Here is an 18,516-nt window from a genome sequence, read left to right as displayed (position 1 = left end):
GATGTGGCCACACCTGTAGGGCCTACTGACAAATACAGTTCCCAGCACCAAATATGGGCCAGAGGAAGAGCAATACCTGGGTAGTTGACACACAGCATAATAATTTACATTGATATAGACTTGTGCCCACAGCATAACCAATATGTGGAAAGGGAATAACCAAGGCTAAAGTTTGTCACACCTATATTCAATTATAAATGTTGCCCATTTAATATGCCCCCAACACGATCGATTACATGTCAGGGGAAGGGAGATTACTTGCTTAGGGCTAGTCAACACACACTACCATACAGAAAGTCAAACCCAGGAAATAACTAAGTAATATCTTAATCCATTGAGGAATTTCTGATGCATTCACCTGTATGTCTAAAAAGTTATCTTAACAAAACAGGTAACACACCTTTGCAAAGTAACTATATTAAAACAAAAACAATACAGTCATTATTTCTCAACTTGTCATGTTCCAGAATCGGTTAGTGACACAGTGACAATTTTAACACTTTCTAATGAACTTTGACGGAAATTTTATATAAGTAACCGGCTTATTTAATAAAACCAACTTTTTTTTTTAACAAAGGGCATTGTTTGCTCAACAGAGAAGTATTTCTAAAATCACACCTTTTTCAATATTTTTTGTTGGCCATTTAGCACTCGTTTGTCAACTTCGCTTGCTTATTGAATGGAATGCCAACAATAAAACAACTATTTAATAAAATGATATTTTAAAAATTTTCATATTTCATATTTGTGAAAACTTTGGTCACATTGCTTTGCTGCTAAAAAGAGTTTTAAATTTGTTTTCCTGAATATTTCAGTCAAGTAACTAAATATTTTTTTTATTTCAGGGTTAAATCAGAACCAATTTGAAGATGATTACAAAGAAGAAGAAAACCCTATCTACATAGCAGCATCCACAACTAAGCTTCCTCCACCCCCTGTAAAACCAAAACCAATACGATCGAAAAATCAACCAAAAGTAAGAGGATTATGATATTTATTGTATTTATCTTTGTATTTATCCTTCTTTAATCCATCTGCACTTTTTGTTCCACCCAGCCGGTCAAACCTGTTAGTGGCGGTAATTATCGCTGTTGGTTACGATTGAATAAAGTAAAATAAAATAAGACCTATGGTGATCGAGCTTTTGCAGTTGCAGCTCCTAAACTGTGGAATCTTCCTGATCCTATTAAAAATGCATCCTCTATCATAGTTTTCAAAACACTCTTAAAAACCCATCTTTTTTCTTTGTAATTTCTTTCTGTTTTTTTGTCTCAGCGCTTTGGGACAATCTTTTGTATAAGCGCTATATAAATCGAACAACACAATTTATCATTTGCTAAGCAAAATAAAAATATGTATAAAATTGTAATGCAAAATTTGAAAATTCAAAATATTGAAGCATTAATATTATAAAGAAATTATTTATATGAATTATTAATTATTGAATAAATTTTTAAATTACAGATTATATTTTGAAAGATTATATAATATGTATTCTTTCCAAAGCAAAACAAAAAGACCAAAATTAATGCATTGCATTGATAAAAGAAGTGATCTAATCTAATCAACCTAGATAAGATAGATATAGATTAAAAGTTAACATTTAACATGTTAGAAATAAGTAAACAAAAACTTGTGGAGGATTATGTAATATATATACTGGCTTGGTATGTTAATTGTTTGCTTGTGTATCCAATATAATATTTCCTGTTTTGTGCTGTATCAATGTTCATGTAAACATTTAATTTATTCAATATAGGTTATTCGTGAATGCCAGTCTATTAGCAAAAAATAATATTTTTTACAAATTATTTTATGATTTTATTATTTTTCTTTGTGAGCCTCTCAGATTGAACTTTTGGTGTTCTGATATCTGAAAATGTTTTTGTTGTTTTTAGTATTTTATTTTCAGCTTGCTTTTAAATGAAGCATGCCGCCCAACAAATTTCCTCTTTTTGTTTAGAAATTGGATCTGGACAAGTTCTCAGCGGTTAAACAAGCAGTCGGAAATAACCGTTCGGTAAGAACTCCATCTCACAAAGGGGGATCCAATCCGCTTGGTGACATCGCCACACCCGAGGGCTATGCCGTCCCTCATGATGTTCTACACTTACCTCTTGATGGCGGCAATGTCATCTATGACGAGCCAGTCGATACCTTACATAGGTCAAAGGTGCGCTTAATTATGGTTAAAAAGATTTTGCTAACACCGAAAACAAACTTTTTCTACAAAAATGGAAAATTCATTGGAATTTGGCAGATCTGCAAAAATTAAGCTGTTTTGAATTATTTTCAACAAAAAAAAAACCCTTTTAAAAAATTGGCTAAAGCAGAAATATTGGGTTCTCAATGCTCTCTCGCAGGATACCTTCCCTACACTGACCCACTCTTTCCATCTGCATTCCATTGCATATGTTATGCTTTGTTGTTTGTTGATTTTGGTTGCATCTATATCCTATAGGCTGCATGGGTTTTTTTCTGTTTTCTGTTTGATTTCTGCTTGTATTCTTCATAGTCTTTGAATTTGTATTTGAGTTGAGCATGTGTACTCAATAGCGACCGTTAGTTTTCATGACGTGCCCAGTGACTACGCAGCAATTGAATCTCAAATTCTGGGCATGCCACTATGTTTTGGAGCATTCGCACTATGACTTTTTGACTCAACAGCTGCATAGTCGAGTGGCACACCTCGAACAAGAAAGGTCGCTATTGTTCTGTTTCTAAAAAACATACAGCTACACACATTTACCAACAGGCACATATGGCTCATTCAGGCTTCTTTAAAGTTGGTCACTGACCTACTAGTTAGCGATAATTTTGGTCCCTGATATCAACTTACCTCTAGGTAAGAACTATGAAAACTCACAAAAATACTTCACTAATCTCTGCTTTGACAGCAGGTGGACCTTGGCTTGTAGTAAAGCACTGGGGTTTTTATCTGATGAATTCATACACAAAATGAATGCATACGGGATTGATTGATTGCATGAATTATGAATGTGTGGTTATTCATTTAACTATAAATTCTTACATTTTACCGAATTTTATTCAAATTTTCACTTTTTTTTAACAATTATTACTTATCACATAATCACAATCATTATATGATGATCATCATCATGTAATCATCATCATCAATTAATCATCATCATCATCATGTAATCATCATCATATGGACTGTATACATTCAACGCTGTTGAATATCAATTAGTTATTTTAAAATCAATTTCACAAAAAAATTAACATGTTCAACTCAAATGCAAGTTCTGAAAAATTCAAATTGATTTCTGCCTAGATTTGTCATTTGATAGACTCGCTTTTGTGCTTGTTTGTAGAAATGAGTAATTCTTGCAGTATTATGTGAAAAAGTTTGTAAAGAGTACTAACATGTTTAGTTAATGGATTATGTCAAAATTATTGTACTGCAGTTACTGCAGTAACTACAATTTCTTTACTGCAATAGTATGAGGCATTCAATGAACAATGTATGTTTACCAAAAAAAGACCCGCTAAATGATTACAAGAAATAATAAACAAAATTGAGTTACTGCAGTAACTGCAGTAAAATGATATTGACATGATCCCCAAGTAGTGTTTGTAGTGTTTTTCTTTAAAAATGATTTGATTTAATTAAAATAATTATACTAATTTATAGTAGTACAGTAGTTTTTAAGCGTTAAGATCTCATACATTATTACTGTAGTTGATAAATATAGTAAGTATATAGTAATATACAACTTTGCTTTCATTTTTACAGTATTCATAATAATTACTGCCTTTAACAATTAACACTATGTTCTAAAAGAAAAGCTTAGTAAACAGATATGTTTGTTAAATATGTCCAACCGTTTTCAAAAATTATATTCTTGGAAGTTTAAAAAATATTATTTATAACAGATGAAAAATGTTGAATGGTAAGTAATAAAAAAAAGTTTATGATTAATAAAAGAAAACCCCTCATTTGGAATACCCCTATTAAGAGGACCCTCTCTGTCAAACAAACAAAGGGCAATATATGTTTTAACAACCCCTATTAATGAAACACCCCTAAATGTGCATACACTTTAGTTATTGCGTTATAAAGGTGTTTTATATTTTGAAATGTTGTCATGTCACTACCATCGAAATAAACACAATAATCCAAAGCTTTGAAATGAGTACGCTTAAATCTCCATGCTTAAATTAATAATATAAGCTTATACCAAGACTCAATATAGTAATTTAACAGTATGAAAATATGCTTTAAAAATAATAAAACAATTTATAGGCCAACACTACAGTTGAATTGAACCTCCCTATGCGTATACCTGCAATATTGGTCACTCATTCAAAAATGTATTTATTTATTTACAGACAGTGCATACAGTATTTTGTATCCTCGTAAATGGAACCTCCCATATCCGGACCAGAGGGTATATGCCCATATGGGGTTCAACTATACTACCATTATGTAACAATTAAAGAGAAATTGTGATACTGAATTTCACCTTTATACTGTCAATACCACTTTACTTAGTATTTTACATTTTTTTCTCCATCGAAAATTGCAAATCGATTAAACCTATTTTTGGAATTTATTATACTTTAGCTTGTCATATTGAATAAATTTAACAAATTATTCAGCGTTCTGGGGGTGATTGCTAAATTATTTCTCTCAACACTTACATGAATTTGGAATTTTTCTTTTCACTTGACGTACTTGTTTAATAAACACCATATTTTGTAATTGTATTAACAACTTTCATTTGTGTGGTTAATTAACACTGCTAACAGTTTCACACCACACCCGGCAAATGTTTGGAAGTTTGCTGCTTTAAAATTTTGTAAAATTTATACTACCGTAATTGATAATAATAAAGCATAAAAGCAAATCTATTTTATGAATATCTCAGTGATAAAAAACAAACTGTCTTTAATAGGACGGAAAACATTTAAACACAATATATTCATTTTTAATATTACAGTTATGTCATAAATTATATCTAAAATTATTACAAAATATTTCAAAAATACATATTTTTCCTTTATCATCAATGATATTTAAAGTATATTACAAATTTACTGTCCTCAATAAATAGGCCTATATTATATAGGTTGGGGGAAAATGTAAACATAAATAATAAAATTGTAATAATAAAAATATTTCTAAATACAAATAATTTTCCTAATCAACAATATATATTAAAAATATATCAAACAATTGTCTTAATCTTGATAATTGACATTTTTCTCATGTCAATTTTTTTTTTATGACAACCGCTGTATACTCGTGAAATGGAAGTCGCCGATAGTAGATCGAGAGAATTAATTTGTTATCAGTAACCCCTTGTCACCGAGGTTCACAAAGTTTTGAAATTTGTCACCTAAGCTTAATTAGAATTGACAGAAGCCTTCGTTAACGAATGACGCGACTAGTTATTTTTCAATAGAAAAAAAATATGACAGTTTGCTGCTGTCAATTTAAAGTATGAAAGAAAAGTTACGACAGGTTTATTTTATTAATATTTATTATCAATTCTCTATAAACTTTTATCCGTTAACAATGTCCAAACCAAAATATTTCTAAATACAAACATCCCTGTTATTTTTCAATAGAAAAAAATGACAGTGTGTTACTGTCAACATAAAGTATGAAAGAAAATATAAATATAATATTTATTATCATTTTTCTATAAACTTTTATCCTTTAACAATGTCCAAACCAAAATATTTCTAAATACAAATATCCTAAAATAAATAATAGTAATAAATTGAATATTTCTTTAAATCATAAAACACTAGAAAAATATGTCTTCGGTATATTAAAACAAAAAACACAACCTCCTTATCAATATAAATTACTATTTATATTTTAATCATAAGATGAATCTAGAAGAAATAACCCTATCTAATTATTAAGACGTCATTGATACAATATTTATCTGTAAAGTGTAATAATTTTACATAGTTTTTTTCATTTAATTTGTAACTCCCTTGTTGAAATCGTGTAAAATAAATTTTTATTAATATCTTTTTTTGTAAAACATAATAGTTTTGTTTTCACTCTTGTACAGTTTTTATCTACGATTGAATTTAAATAATAAAATTCCTATTGGAGTATTTCTTGTCTAGCCAAGTAAATTGTGATATATTTATATCAATATTTCGTATTAAGTGAATTGTAAATGCCATAAAAAAATGTGCTAAAATTAAATCTGAAAGTGAGTAAGGAATTCACACATTTGCTGACGCAAGGCTTTGACATTTAAAGCTTTTCATTTTAGTTTTTTCTCTAGACAAATTTATTTGCACAAATTCAACCCTTTTACATAGAAAAAAAGTGTACTTACTATTAATAATTTCCTCTACAAGGGTACAAATAGTTGCAATTTCTCATTTGAGCTGATTTGTTTAATTTCATGAGCACTCGCATATTTCTTGAGCTCTGATTGGTTCGCTTTGCAAAACGTAGAAACTATTCAAACTACTGTACAATGTCAATAGCGAAAAACTCTAAATTTGTTGTCGAAAGATTTTATAGATTTGGGCAAATGAATTTGTCTTTAAAATAAATTAAAACTAATTTTTATTCAACTTAGAGCAAGTTTGCTTTAAAGGTACATATAAATAATTCTGCTTTATATGCAGGTGCTCTACCATTATACCACATTTTTTATACTGAAATTAATTTTTTTTAAAGGACATGTTTCTAGAATAGATATTTTCATGAAGTATTTTAGTCTGATTTTCAGCTACCATTTAAAATAATGTTTTTTCTAGAATAGAGTGCTTGTTTGTTTTTGTTGTATGATACAAAACAAATAATACATTTGTTAAATAATCTAACACTAACTGCTACGACTTGTGCATTTTGTGTTTTAAGTATATTTATATAAAAATCATGGCTAATTCATTACTTTTTGTATCTAGCCCCGAAAATATTCCTCTAATAAGACCCCAACAGTCTCTGAGTCAAGGACATCAAGTGGCAAAAAGAAGACTCCACCGACACCTCTCTCGCCACAAAATGGTAGCTTCCTTATGGAACTCCAGAAAACAAAGACATTTACACAAGGAACGAAAGAATTAGGTGAGTAATTGATCGTTCACCTGATTCAAATAACATATATAGGCAAATGCTATGACATGTTGTCACACATATGACTGATTTTATCTTACTTTACCTCAAACATATTTTTGTTGTTCCTTGACCAGTGGCGTAACAGCTATGAGCGATCACTGGCTAATCCCAGAGCATAAGTGGCCCTGTGAGCAGCCCCAATGTAACTACTCAGTGTTGGAAGGTCCCTTAACAAACCTGATAGTGCAAGCCAAGTTGATCAATGTTTTAAAAGCGGGAATAGTTGACCACCACATTTATTTTCGCCCCTATGCAAATGTGGAGTTGCCAGCTACAGTATGACGTTGAAGGGACAAATGTGCTCAGTCCTAATCCGTTAAGGTAATTTCAAGGAGTGGTAAACAAGGGCCTTTTCTGTCTTGTGCTACAAGTTTCCAGTGATCTGGCATTTTTTAGTCGTATTATTTTGAAATGAGAACTCTTTGGATACAAACCATGTGTATTTTATTTATATTTAGAGGAGAGAGAAGGTGGCGTACCAACGAAGAGGAATCGAGAAATTAATGATGAAAATCTCTATGATGTTGTTAGTATAGAAAGTAATGATGAAAAGGTAAACTATTAGAACAAAAATATCAAAAGAAATATAATAAAATAAATTTTTTTTTTATAATCATTAATTACCATTGTTTATCATCATTTCTATTCCTTCACCATTTTTATTATCATTTGATAAATTCTTCAAAATTATAATTGTTTGTAATGCTTTATTTTATTTTTATTAGGAATCTTCCAAACAAAAGAAAGATCAAAAAAAGAAAAGAGGAAATAAGAAGGATCAAGACAAACCAAAACGTCAGAAACAAGAGGTGAGGGCAGAGGAACAAAGGAACAACAAATGTTGCTACAAAAACAAAATTATTGTAATGAAAAGAAAATAATTTTATTTTTCACAACATTTTTTCCCCTAAATTTCTATGAAAAAAATTTTTTTTTAGCAGGACAATAAATCAAAGAAAAAACGAAAGAAAAATGGAAAATTACCTATACCACCACAGCCACCTCAAGTTAAAAGACCACCAATCGAGGAGTGTGTAACAGGGAATGAAACTGTGCCACAGTTTGTCATCAAATGCGTGGAATTTTTGGAAGAAGAAGGTATGAAATGACTGTTTAGATAGTTGTTTATTATAACAGCCGATCCTCGGTACTGTATCTGTTTACGAAGTATCAGGAATACTTGGTAATACAACAACATAGGTGTTTCACATGTACCTAGTAGTAACCTACCCTTTAACCGAACATGTGATATAAATGAGATGCTGTATTACCAAATATTCCTACGATACTTCGGAAATAGATAGTATGTGGAGATACAAAAATGGGAATCGGGTGATTATATCATACCTATAAGTATATTCTTGCCATCTGATTCATTATTTGGGGGTGGGGGTGGGAAGATTTCATTCTTAATAAAACAAATAAGCATGAATGTGCGATACTCAGGGTACAGCAAAAGAAGTTGTAATGACATCATAAGACGGGATGTGACGTCGCATACAATAACCTCGCTACCAAATAGTTTATACGGTTATACGGTACCATCTTCGAGACGTCATATGGCTGCATCCGGTTTGAAATTTAAAAATCCGGCTCTATAGCTTTGAGGACATGTCCCTGTAGTATATTCATGCCAAATCCTAGCTCAATACTACAACGAATAAGGGAGGAGTAGTACTTTATAAATCGCACTTTTTACTTAATAGTGTCGGATGGAAGAGGAGAAGATGAGAAAGTCCTAGACTCGGGTACCCCAAGTAAAATGTTAATTTAAAGCTCTATTTAATAGTACTATTATTATTAAATAGTTCTATTGTTAATTATTATTAAGATTTTTTGTAGACATTTTGAAAATGTTGTGCACGATTCAACACAAGGCTAATGAATGACATGGGCATTTGAAACACACCTGTATTGTGCGCAGTCTATTGTTGTAGTCCGTAGCCAAAATCCAAGTGCTAACCTTTGACTTTTTCAATCCATTGGTTAAAAGAATACTAATAATATAATAATATAATTAATATGTTCATTGTTTATTTTAATATTCTTTTATAGGTATTAACCAAGAAGGTATATATAGAATTCCAGGCAAAGGTGCAGATAGTGATTTCATAATGACCACATTTGGAAAGAGTAAGTATAAATATGGTAGTGATATGCCAAATATGGTAGCGATATGACATCATCATGTCCATATATGGACACATCACATTTTTTGTCACATTTGGTAGTGTTAGACAGAGCTTAAAAGACTAACTACACTCATCATATCTATATAAATAATTATTATATATTGGAAAAGGGAAAGATTGAGATGTCTCGGTTTGACTCTCTTGTTATACAACAATTTACAAATAAATACTATATCACAAATCTAATTTCTTATCTACTTTTTACGTCCTTGTGTATTTTCTATATTATTTCCAAATTTATAATAATAGTTTTATTTACTTGTTCCATTTATTTTACTCATACACTCACAATTGACATACTATCTTTTAGATCCAGATATGAAGCTAGCTGATATGCACATGTCAGTACCAGCTGTATGCACAGCGTTGAAGCAGTTCTTCAGTAAATTACCCGAACCTCTCATTCCATACGATCTTCAACAAGAATTTTTAGACAGTTGCCAAGGTAAGGGTTCATGTCAAAATCCCTCTACTGCAGTTACTGCAGTAGCTACATTTTGTTTATACATTAGTACAGTGCATTCTCAAAATGTGTTTGTAAAACAAAAGCTTTAAAATAGTCTCTATTCTAGATCATTGTAGTTAGTTTGTGTTCTTCAAATGTTGTTTGTTACTTAAAATTCTTTTTTAACTTTTCTGCTTCTTTCAAAGTACAACAATTAGTATTTGGAATGTGAAAAAGTAAAGATTTGTGAAAATAAATCACAAAAAAACACCTCAACTCTGTTGCATATAAAGCAGATATGTTTTGGTGTGTTTTTTTTCTATTTTCATTCTTGCAGATTTTGTCATCTTTACCATTTCATATTTTTTATTTTTGACATTAATGCTAGCCAGTTTCTCTTATTGCCTGAATTGTGCAAACAAATTAAAAAATTAAATATATTTTTTTCTGGAAAGTCTAAAGCCCTCTATAACCCAAAACTTTAGTAGACTTGATATCCAAGCACATTTTTAATAACATGTTGTTTTTACTCCATGAAAGAAGGTTCATCAACGGAGACTAACAGTATGAGTTCTGGTTTTCATTTTTTGGTGCCTACCATGAGTGAGTAGCAGTCACAGATGCACTGCATGGTTGAGCAGCCATGCATGCCTATGCAAATTATAACATTTGCATATTGATTTAAATTAAACATTTGCAAACTACTTTTTTGCTAGCTTGAGTTGATGGTATATTACTTGTGATTGATTTAATTTTTTTTTCATTTTTAATAAAATGCATGGAATTGTTGCAAATAATTTTTGGAATATCCTATTATAGTAATTACCTGTACTTTTATGGCAAGAAACAAATAAACTAAAAAAATAATAACAAGCTTTAATTATTACTAAACAATCTTAATTATTTCTTGAGGCAATTAATAAATAGTGGACTTTGTAATGTATGTGTTTTTTTTGTTGTTAACATACAAGCCTCCATCCAATAGAAACACCCTTGAACAATGTGGTTTTAGTTTTACTTAAAAGCAAAGGTTTGTTGGGTTTCTGAATAGAAAACCATAGTAGGGTATTTGATTGGAAAGAGGCTTGTAAATTACCTCTTATTTGTTAAATGTCTGTAAAGTGTGTTGTGACTTTATAAATTATACTTTAAGGTTGTTTTTATTTTTCATTTCATTATTTATTTTCAAAATAATAATTTTGGATTTTTTATGTTATATTCATTTCATTTCATCCTATCCTCTGTTTATTATTTCATTTTTTGTGTGCCATACTGATCGGGTATGCTCATTAGAGTACAAATTTGGGGGGTGGGGGGGGGGGAAGGGAGACATACAAGGAAACAAATTAACCCTACTCCATACATCATCTTCCATGAAAAATACATATAAGGACTGGGCTTATAATTTAGGGTGGGCTTGTAGCACAAGGTGGGCTTATATCTGAGTCAGTATGGCAAGTATATTTAAAGCATTTGTGTTTTGGATGTTTAATTGAAAACCTGCTTGTGATGTGAAATAATTTGTGGAATGCACCATACTATGCAACCAAATGCAGTTTTAATTAATGGCATGGAAAAATAATAAAATAAATTAATTATAATACTGTAATTGATTAATTATTAATTATATTTATACAAATAAGTATTGCCTTATATAGCAGATATATTAATTCATGTGTACAGATTAATATAGAAGATATATATATGTCAATTAGATATTTATTTAATGTTTTTTACAAAACATTTTCTTTTTACAGGGTGGTGGGATTCTAATATGTGATTGAAAAACTAATTTTAGAAAGATATTAATCTATTCTAATCCACTGATTGAAAAACTGTTTTGAGACTTCAAGTGAAAAAAAAACAGATGGCCATTATATTGTTGATTATCTAAACTTTAGTATTATTTAATATTAATTTGAAAAACTAGAAAAAACGCTTCGCTTGCGTACATACCCTGTAGTACGTGCCCATGAAAATGACAAAATTGTTTTGTTTTATAGCTGTTATATGATAAAATAATATTATTATAATTATTACAGTATTAAGTTATGTGCAATACTAAATGCATGATAAAACTAACTTTTTCTTGAGTGGACAAGACATAATACAAAATGCATTTTGGTACATTTAAATATTCTATATAAAAATAATAATAAATCATAAATTTTGAAATGTTTTATTTAAAAAGTAGTATACAGATATAAGACCCAGTAAACAAATATTAAGATTAATCATTTTATATACAGCAGCGTTAAACAATACTAATATAAATTAAATTTATTATGTTAATATAAAAATCAAAACACTATATAAAAAATAATTTTTAGCTTTGTAAAATTATTTAAATATCTATGCATAAACAGCAATTTAAATCTTTATTATTTAATCCTCAATAAATAATTATTTACAGAGTCAACAGGGCTCCTGACCAATTAACATAATGTCTGTATTTCCTTATATGGAAGTATAAACTCGATGGAAGTGTTAACTTTGTTAATAAATTTGTTTTGGATGTTTAGATCACATGGCCAATGGCCTTTTCACAGTTTAAACTTTATATCCATACACTTGTGTATGTCTAGACTGTGTTCCCAACACTGTAGTGTGGATAGATGGACTTTTGGCAAAAACTTTCTTGAGTGTTTTATTTGTATGCTGTATTTTAAAGATGTATTGTCCCCCTGAAAAAAATAATTTTTTGAATATGGCATTTAATACACTTTGGCCCAAAATTTGATCGAAAAATACATTTTTATTTACCTGAAAAAATGTAATTTAAAGCAAAAAATAGTCAAATTGGCTGCCAGCCAATGGGTTTTTGGTTGAATTTAACCCTTTTATTTTGTTATTTTATAAGTGATTAACTTTATTAAAACTACAAAATAACCTATTCATGATGTATGATGTATTAATCTTCATTTTTCATGTTTTTGGAAGAACAATCTTTAAATACCGTTTTAATACAAAATTGTTGGTACTATAACTGTATACATTGGTATATTGACAGTATAGGTAAATGTAGTTATGGTGTATCAATAGGGCTGAGTTTTCAAAAGACATTACATTGTACATAGTAAAACATTACATTCTATAAAAAAAACCAAACAGATTTTTAGTTGAATCTCTTTAAATATTTTGTTTTTGTGTTAAAGATGCTCAAAACCAAGAAGAACAGACACAAGCAATTCATGATTTATTAGACAAAATGCCAAGAATTAAGAAAGAGACGCTGAAGTATATGATGTTCCATTTAAACAGGTTAGTCATTTGCATATTATGTCAATCATTAATACCTAACTCCGCCTACTTTGAATATCCATTAAAGAAATTTTAAAATGATAGAAGTTTTAATATACCATTATCTTTGAAATTACTTTATTATATATATATATATATATATTATATTTATTTAATATATAACATCAATGTGATAACCGCAAAAATTATAAACATTTCTGTCAATGATTCTTTTTTTTTTTATTGCTGAACCAATAAGGAAGCTGTCAGATAACACAAAAGTGAACCACTATTGCAAAAAGCCTCGAGCCCCCTCTTACCCAATCTTTGAAAAAAAATATATATATATTTTTAAATGTTTTAATTATCATTGTTCAATAATTTATTCTTATAAAAGTTGATTAACTGTCATCAAATTGTATTAAAATTTTTTATTTAAACATCATTCAACATTGACTGGTGTCGCTCACAACGAGATTGATACGATTTGCGCAAATGATACAGCGTCCAGTGGTCATCATTTATCTTTTTCATTTGTGCACTGTTTCTTCTTTAACTCATAATAATTCAGGACATTTGTTTGTAAACATACACAACATTTTCATTCATTCATTCCATTTTTTGTATGTGAATACATTGTAATGAATGATCATATAAATTATTATTTTAATATTATAATAAAGTTTGCGGTATGTCATGTGATTCTGGAAATGAAGTTAAGATCGTTGTCATCTATTCTAGAAGACGGTTTTACAATAAACAAAATATTTCTTGAGACATTCTTAACTCTTTCTTTTTAGAAATCATTTGGTGTACTGTAAAACTTACTTTACTAGTGTTTCTTAGCCATTAAAAACTTATATTGTTCATTTAATATGTGGTAATTGTAGATGCGATGCTTTGTTTGGGTAATGTGCTCGGTTTAGACTAGGTTAACAGGTTTCCATTAATTAACACTAATTCTTAGTAGAAAAATCGGTTCTTCATTGCCCATTCTTAAACTTAGAGACGAATATTAATAATAACCCTCCCTCATTGATATAATTGTTTAGGAAGATTTATTCGTGGACTTGCCTTCAAAGTCTTGCCTTTTCTCCCAGCCTGAATATTTTTATAAAGCCTTCCACCTAAGCCTAAATTCAAGACAGCATACACCCACCCATGAAACCTCTTGACATTTGGATATACATTATTATTTTTGATTCCCACCTTCTAGACTTTCCCAGCTACAGCCCTGTCATATTGCCTCTAACATTTAAGTAATTACTGTACATGGATTAGTCATTTATGTCACCAAATCCCATGAATTATGTATTTGTATTGTTCCATGATCATTCTAAACGTATCAGAATGTGCTATTAGGACCTCATTACCTCAGTATTATGTGGTAGGGTGGCCAGTTCCTTTCCACATTCCTTAGTGCTCTCTATTATCCCAGGTGCTCATTTACAGGTAGACTGGGAGTCGTTGTTATCGGAAATTGTATCTGGTATTAATATAAAATATTAATTATCTTCCTACTAAATTGTTATTTAATTATGCAATGTTTGCTGTGTTTTTTAATTTTCATGTTGGTTAAATGTATGTTATTACATTGTTATCTTCTCCTAGTTTATTTTGACTGTGTTCTTTATAGCTTTGTTAGTTTTTAACATTGCTTTGTTAATGATTGTTGACAACACTGTTAGTAGTTTGTAGTTACTACTGTAGAAATGTGATATTTCCAGGATAATGCAGAAGCAGGATATAAACCGAATGACCAGTCAGAACCTTGCCGTATGCTGGTGGCCGACCCTCCTCCATCCTGAGTACAAAAGCTTGGAGGACATGGCCAATGATGCTAAACTCTCCGCTATCGTGGACAACCTCATTTCAATGGCTACCAAGTTCTTCAAACCAGTAGTAGTTGAAGAACCACCGGTTCCAGAGGTACAGGACATGGAGACGGAGAGCGACTCATCTCAACAACCGATCGTGGCATCATCATCGGAGGTAGCTCGCCCTCTACAATTCCTATAGCTTGTATCTGTTGCTCGCTGAAGTGTGAAATTAAAAGCTTGTCTTACTCACCACGTATTGCATGTTTTCATTTCATTGTATTAACCATTTATTTTAACTTTAGCATTTTTTGAGGTGATGAAAACTTAATTGCGGTTTTGTATGCTTTACTTTTACTAATCATTTCTATCGGTTTAGCAAAAATGATATTTAATCCTATTCTTCAATTCACTTAGGTTTGGATCACATCATCATCATTTTCGAATCAAATCATTTTAGTTTTTTTTTGTACTTTGATGGTATCATTTAACATTTTCGTCATCTTTTTTCACTGGATGTTGCACCACCTTATTCTTTTAAAGCTTTCTATAGTAACTTGAAATTTCTTTCAGTGTTTCTTCTCCGTATGGTGGAACTATTCAGTATTAATGCACCATGTTTGATTATTTTATTAAATGTTGATAGCTTAATATTTATGCATGAACATTTAATTAATTGACTTTAGTATATTATGCTTTGTATTGGAATAAAACATTTTTTGTTATGGTAAACTAATTTTAGGAGATAACCAGATTAATAGGAGATAACCAGGTTAATAGGAGATAACTGGGTCAATAAGAGATAACCAGATTAATAGCAATAACTGGGTTAAATAAGAGATAACCAGGTTTAATAAGAAATAACCAAGTTAATAAAAGAGATAACCAGATAATAAGAGATTTACCAGGTTATAAAAGATAATCAGGTTAATAAGTGATAATCTGGATGATAAGAAATAACCAGGTTGATCAAGTAAAGGTCATAATACCGTTTATGGGAGAGTGTGCTCTTGAACAGTAATTTGGCATAAAATATCTGCACGCCTAGAAAAGTTGTTTACATCATCAGTAGTCGGTTAACTAACTATGGTCCACAATATCCTAGATTTTGTCAATTTTGAGCATCAGCAAATAATTATTTTTTAGAGTGTTAAAATTGTGTATAGAATATATTTCACCTCCACGGTTAGAGGTTTTGCACATATCACTTAAAAGTCTTTACTAAATGCAATAACTGTATTATTGATTACTATCTCATCATTTATTTCAGTTCATTTGATAGAGTAGTTCCTTCATTTTTAATATTTTTTTTAGCCAATTCTAGTGTAGTATTATTTTTACCTCACTATACATTTATGTTGGTAACCAATTGTATAGTGACTTTTTAATCATATATTTACTGTTATTATTAATTCAATTCATAAATAGTTTCTAAAATTAATAAATTTACATGCATGCTGTGTGTTGTTGCATGAATTTATAACACAACAAAAGCTATACTTAATTATAACAATGTGCTTTATTGAACTTATAAACTCACCGTGCAAGTATGGTATATTTTCTGTTAAAGTATATTGTAATACTTTATTTGGATGTCATTTAAGAACATGTAATACATATTAAGACATAGTTTAATTAGGAATCAGTGTTTTTTATGACTTGGTTCAATTTTTAAATCATTAATTTTTTATATTCTTATTTACAGAGTAATGATGAATTTCTTGCGCAATAAGATGAACAGCCAAAACTTGGCAATATGTTGGCTCATCACGCTGATGCACACAAATTGTAAAACGGTTCTCGAGATGCAGAAGATACCACGCCTGACGCCAATTCTTGAAATACTCATTTCGGAACCACTTGTGTTCTTTCCCGGTCCGGTAGTGCCGGACGAAACACTCGCACCGTTGACAGAGACTACCAACGGTTCAGAGTTAAATGTTGAAGTGATGTCGGAAGACGAGCACTCTATTAGGAATACTTCAGCGAACAATGATATCACTGGTAATGAAGACATACGTAGGACTGAGGTAGTAACCATGTGAACAGCACCTACAGATGCCTTTGTTTTTTATGTAGATTGCGTGCCTTGATGTGTGAATTTGGTATATACCATTTCTTCAATATAAACACCATGTACTTAACTACATACACACTATATTACATTTTTTTAATAAATCCATATTAGATAAAATCATATGTGTACTCCCTGAACAAGTAAAACATAATTAATTTGTTCTGAGTTTGTTGAATTGGTTTATTAAATAAAAAGATTAAATAATTAGGTTGAATTTTTTGCATAAATTAAATATCTGCACATCCAGATTTTTATATAAAAAATGTTTGGTGTTTGCCATATGTATGCCTATTACTGCTATATTTTATACCTCAGTTTTGCTTGTTTTTTGTTTGTTTTTGGGTTGTTTTTTTTTTTTGGTTTATTTGATAAACAAGTTATTACAAGTATTAATGAAGAAAATAGTTTAGAAATCTTGATGATTACAATAATAATAATAGCTTAAATATTCATGCTATTATTAATTATTATCTTATTTTTTTCTTAGTTTTTTTTGGTAGTATGTAATACTTTGTAAATATGTATACATATTTGTGTACTGCAATGGTAAGAAATTTTATTAAACTGTAAATGTATATGATGATGGTGATGATGATATAGCGATTAAAAAGTTGATGGATATGATAAAATATGAGATATTTTTCACTGTTTTGAATCAGAAACCTGTTATAATATCTTTAAATGTGTAGTTTTATATTTAGATTCTGTGTATTCAGAGATGTTTGACCAACAAACTTACCGTGAAACATAATATGTACTTATTGTGATATTGGAATGATTGTTAAAATAAAAAGATTTGTTTAAAATTATTATTCCTCCATGATATTGTGCTATAGATAGTGAACGGAGAGGATTTTAAAAATTCTTTAAATAAATGAATAATTTGAAATTTCTAATTATGGTGATAACATCTATCATTTATAGCTAATTTTACTTTTTATTGTGTGGAAAATATTATGATGTCAACATTTTTATACTGCAGTTACTGCAGTAACAACATTTTGTTAATAACCTGTTTATACAAATATCTAGCTAGCTATTGTTCTGGTAATCATTCACATTATTATTACAGTGAATCCCTCATTGAAGCAAACTAAAATCATACGTAATTGCAGTAAAAAAATGTAGTTACTGCAGTAACTGCAGTAGAATGATCATGACATCCCTAAGAGTAAAATATATTTTTTATTTGGTTACTTTACAACTAATATTTTATGACCATGGTTTCAATTTGGCATTCGTAAGTGAAGCGTGACATAGGATACACATAATATAATGTGTGGCAAGAGGAATTAATGTTTTAACATGGGGTAATTGTAAGTTTGATAAAATTATATAAATATGTAATATTATGCTTTTCATAATCAGCTTGGTACTAAAGCTCTATCTACACTATCATACTTTCTGTTACAAAAAAATGTGATGTGCTCATATATGGACATGATGATAACATATTTGGGCATATCACTACCAACCACACTTTTTTTGTCAAACTAGTTTGATAGTGTAGATAGAGCTTTACATTGTGTGTAAAATGCTTTTTAACTAGATAGTCATTTGTAATATAATATATATAGTTAAAAATCTGTTTTAATTTTTTATTTGATATTTCTTTTTCTTGATAA

General features: G+C 29.8%; 1 protein-coding gene across 1 annotated transcript in view; it reads left to right on the top strand.

Annotated features, from left to right (window-relative positions):
* LOC144848688 (rho GTPase-activating protein 5-like) overlaps positions 1 to 16,684 on the top strand; it is an 80,963-nt gene extending 64,279 nt beyond the window's left edge. The window contains exons 22-33 of the mRNA XM_078705534.1: positions 846 to 976; positions 1,964 to 2,173; positions 6,910 to 7,069; positions 7,579 to 7,673; positions 7,846 to 7,929; positions 8,059 to 8,218; positions 9,176 to 9,253; positions 9,623 to 9,757; positions 10,298 to 10,360; positions 12,913 to 13,018; positions 14,725 to 14,989; positions 16,520 to 16,684. Of these exons, the coding sequence (XP_078561660.1) occupies positions 846 to 976; positions 1,964 to 2,173; positions 6,910 to 7,069; positions 7,579 to 7,673; positions 7,846 to 7,929; positions 8,059 to 8,218; positions 9,176 to 9,253; positions 9,623 to 9,757; positions 10,298 to 10,360; positions 12,913 to 13,018; positions 14,725 to 14,989; positions 16,520 to 16,546 (1,514 nt within the window). The 3' untranslated portion in view covers positions 16,547 to 16,684. The remainder of the gene's footprint in view (positions 1 to 845; positions 977 to 1,963; positions 2,174 to 6,909; positions 7,070 to 7,578; positions 7,674 to 7,845; positions 7,930 to 8,058; positions 8,219 to 9,175; positions 9,254 to 9,622; positions 9,758 to 10,297; positions 10,361 to 12,912; positions 13,019 to 14,724; positions 14,990 to 16,519) is intronic.
* The last annotated feature ends 1,832 nt before the right edge of the window (positions 16,685 to 18,516 follow it).

The sequence above is a fragment of the Antedon bifida genome, chromosome 7, assembly GCF_963402885.1.
Source record: "Antedon bifida chromosome 7, ecAntBifi1.1, whole genome shotgun sequence".
Taxonomy (NCBI): domain Eukaryota; kingdom Metazoa; phylum Echinodermata; class Crinoidea; order Comatulida; family Antedonidae; genus Antedon; species Antedon bifida.
The sequence above is the reverse complement of the archived record's forward strand: the minus strand, read 5'-3'. Positions and strand labels throughout refer to the sequence as shown.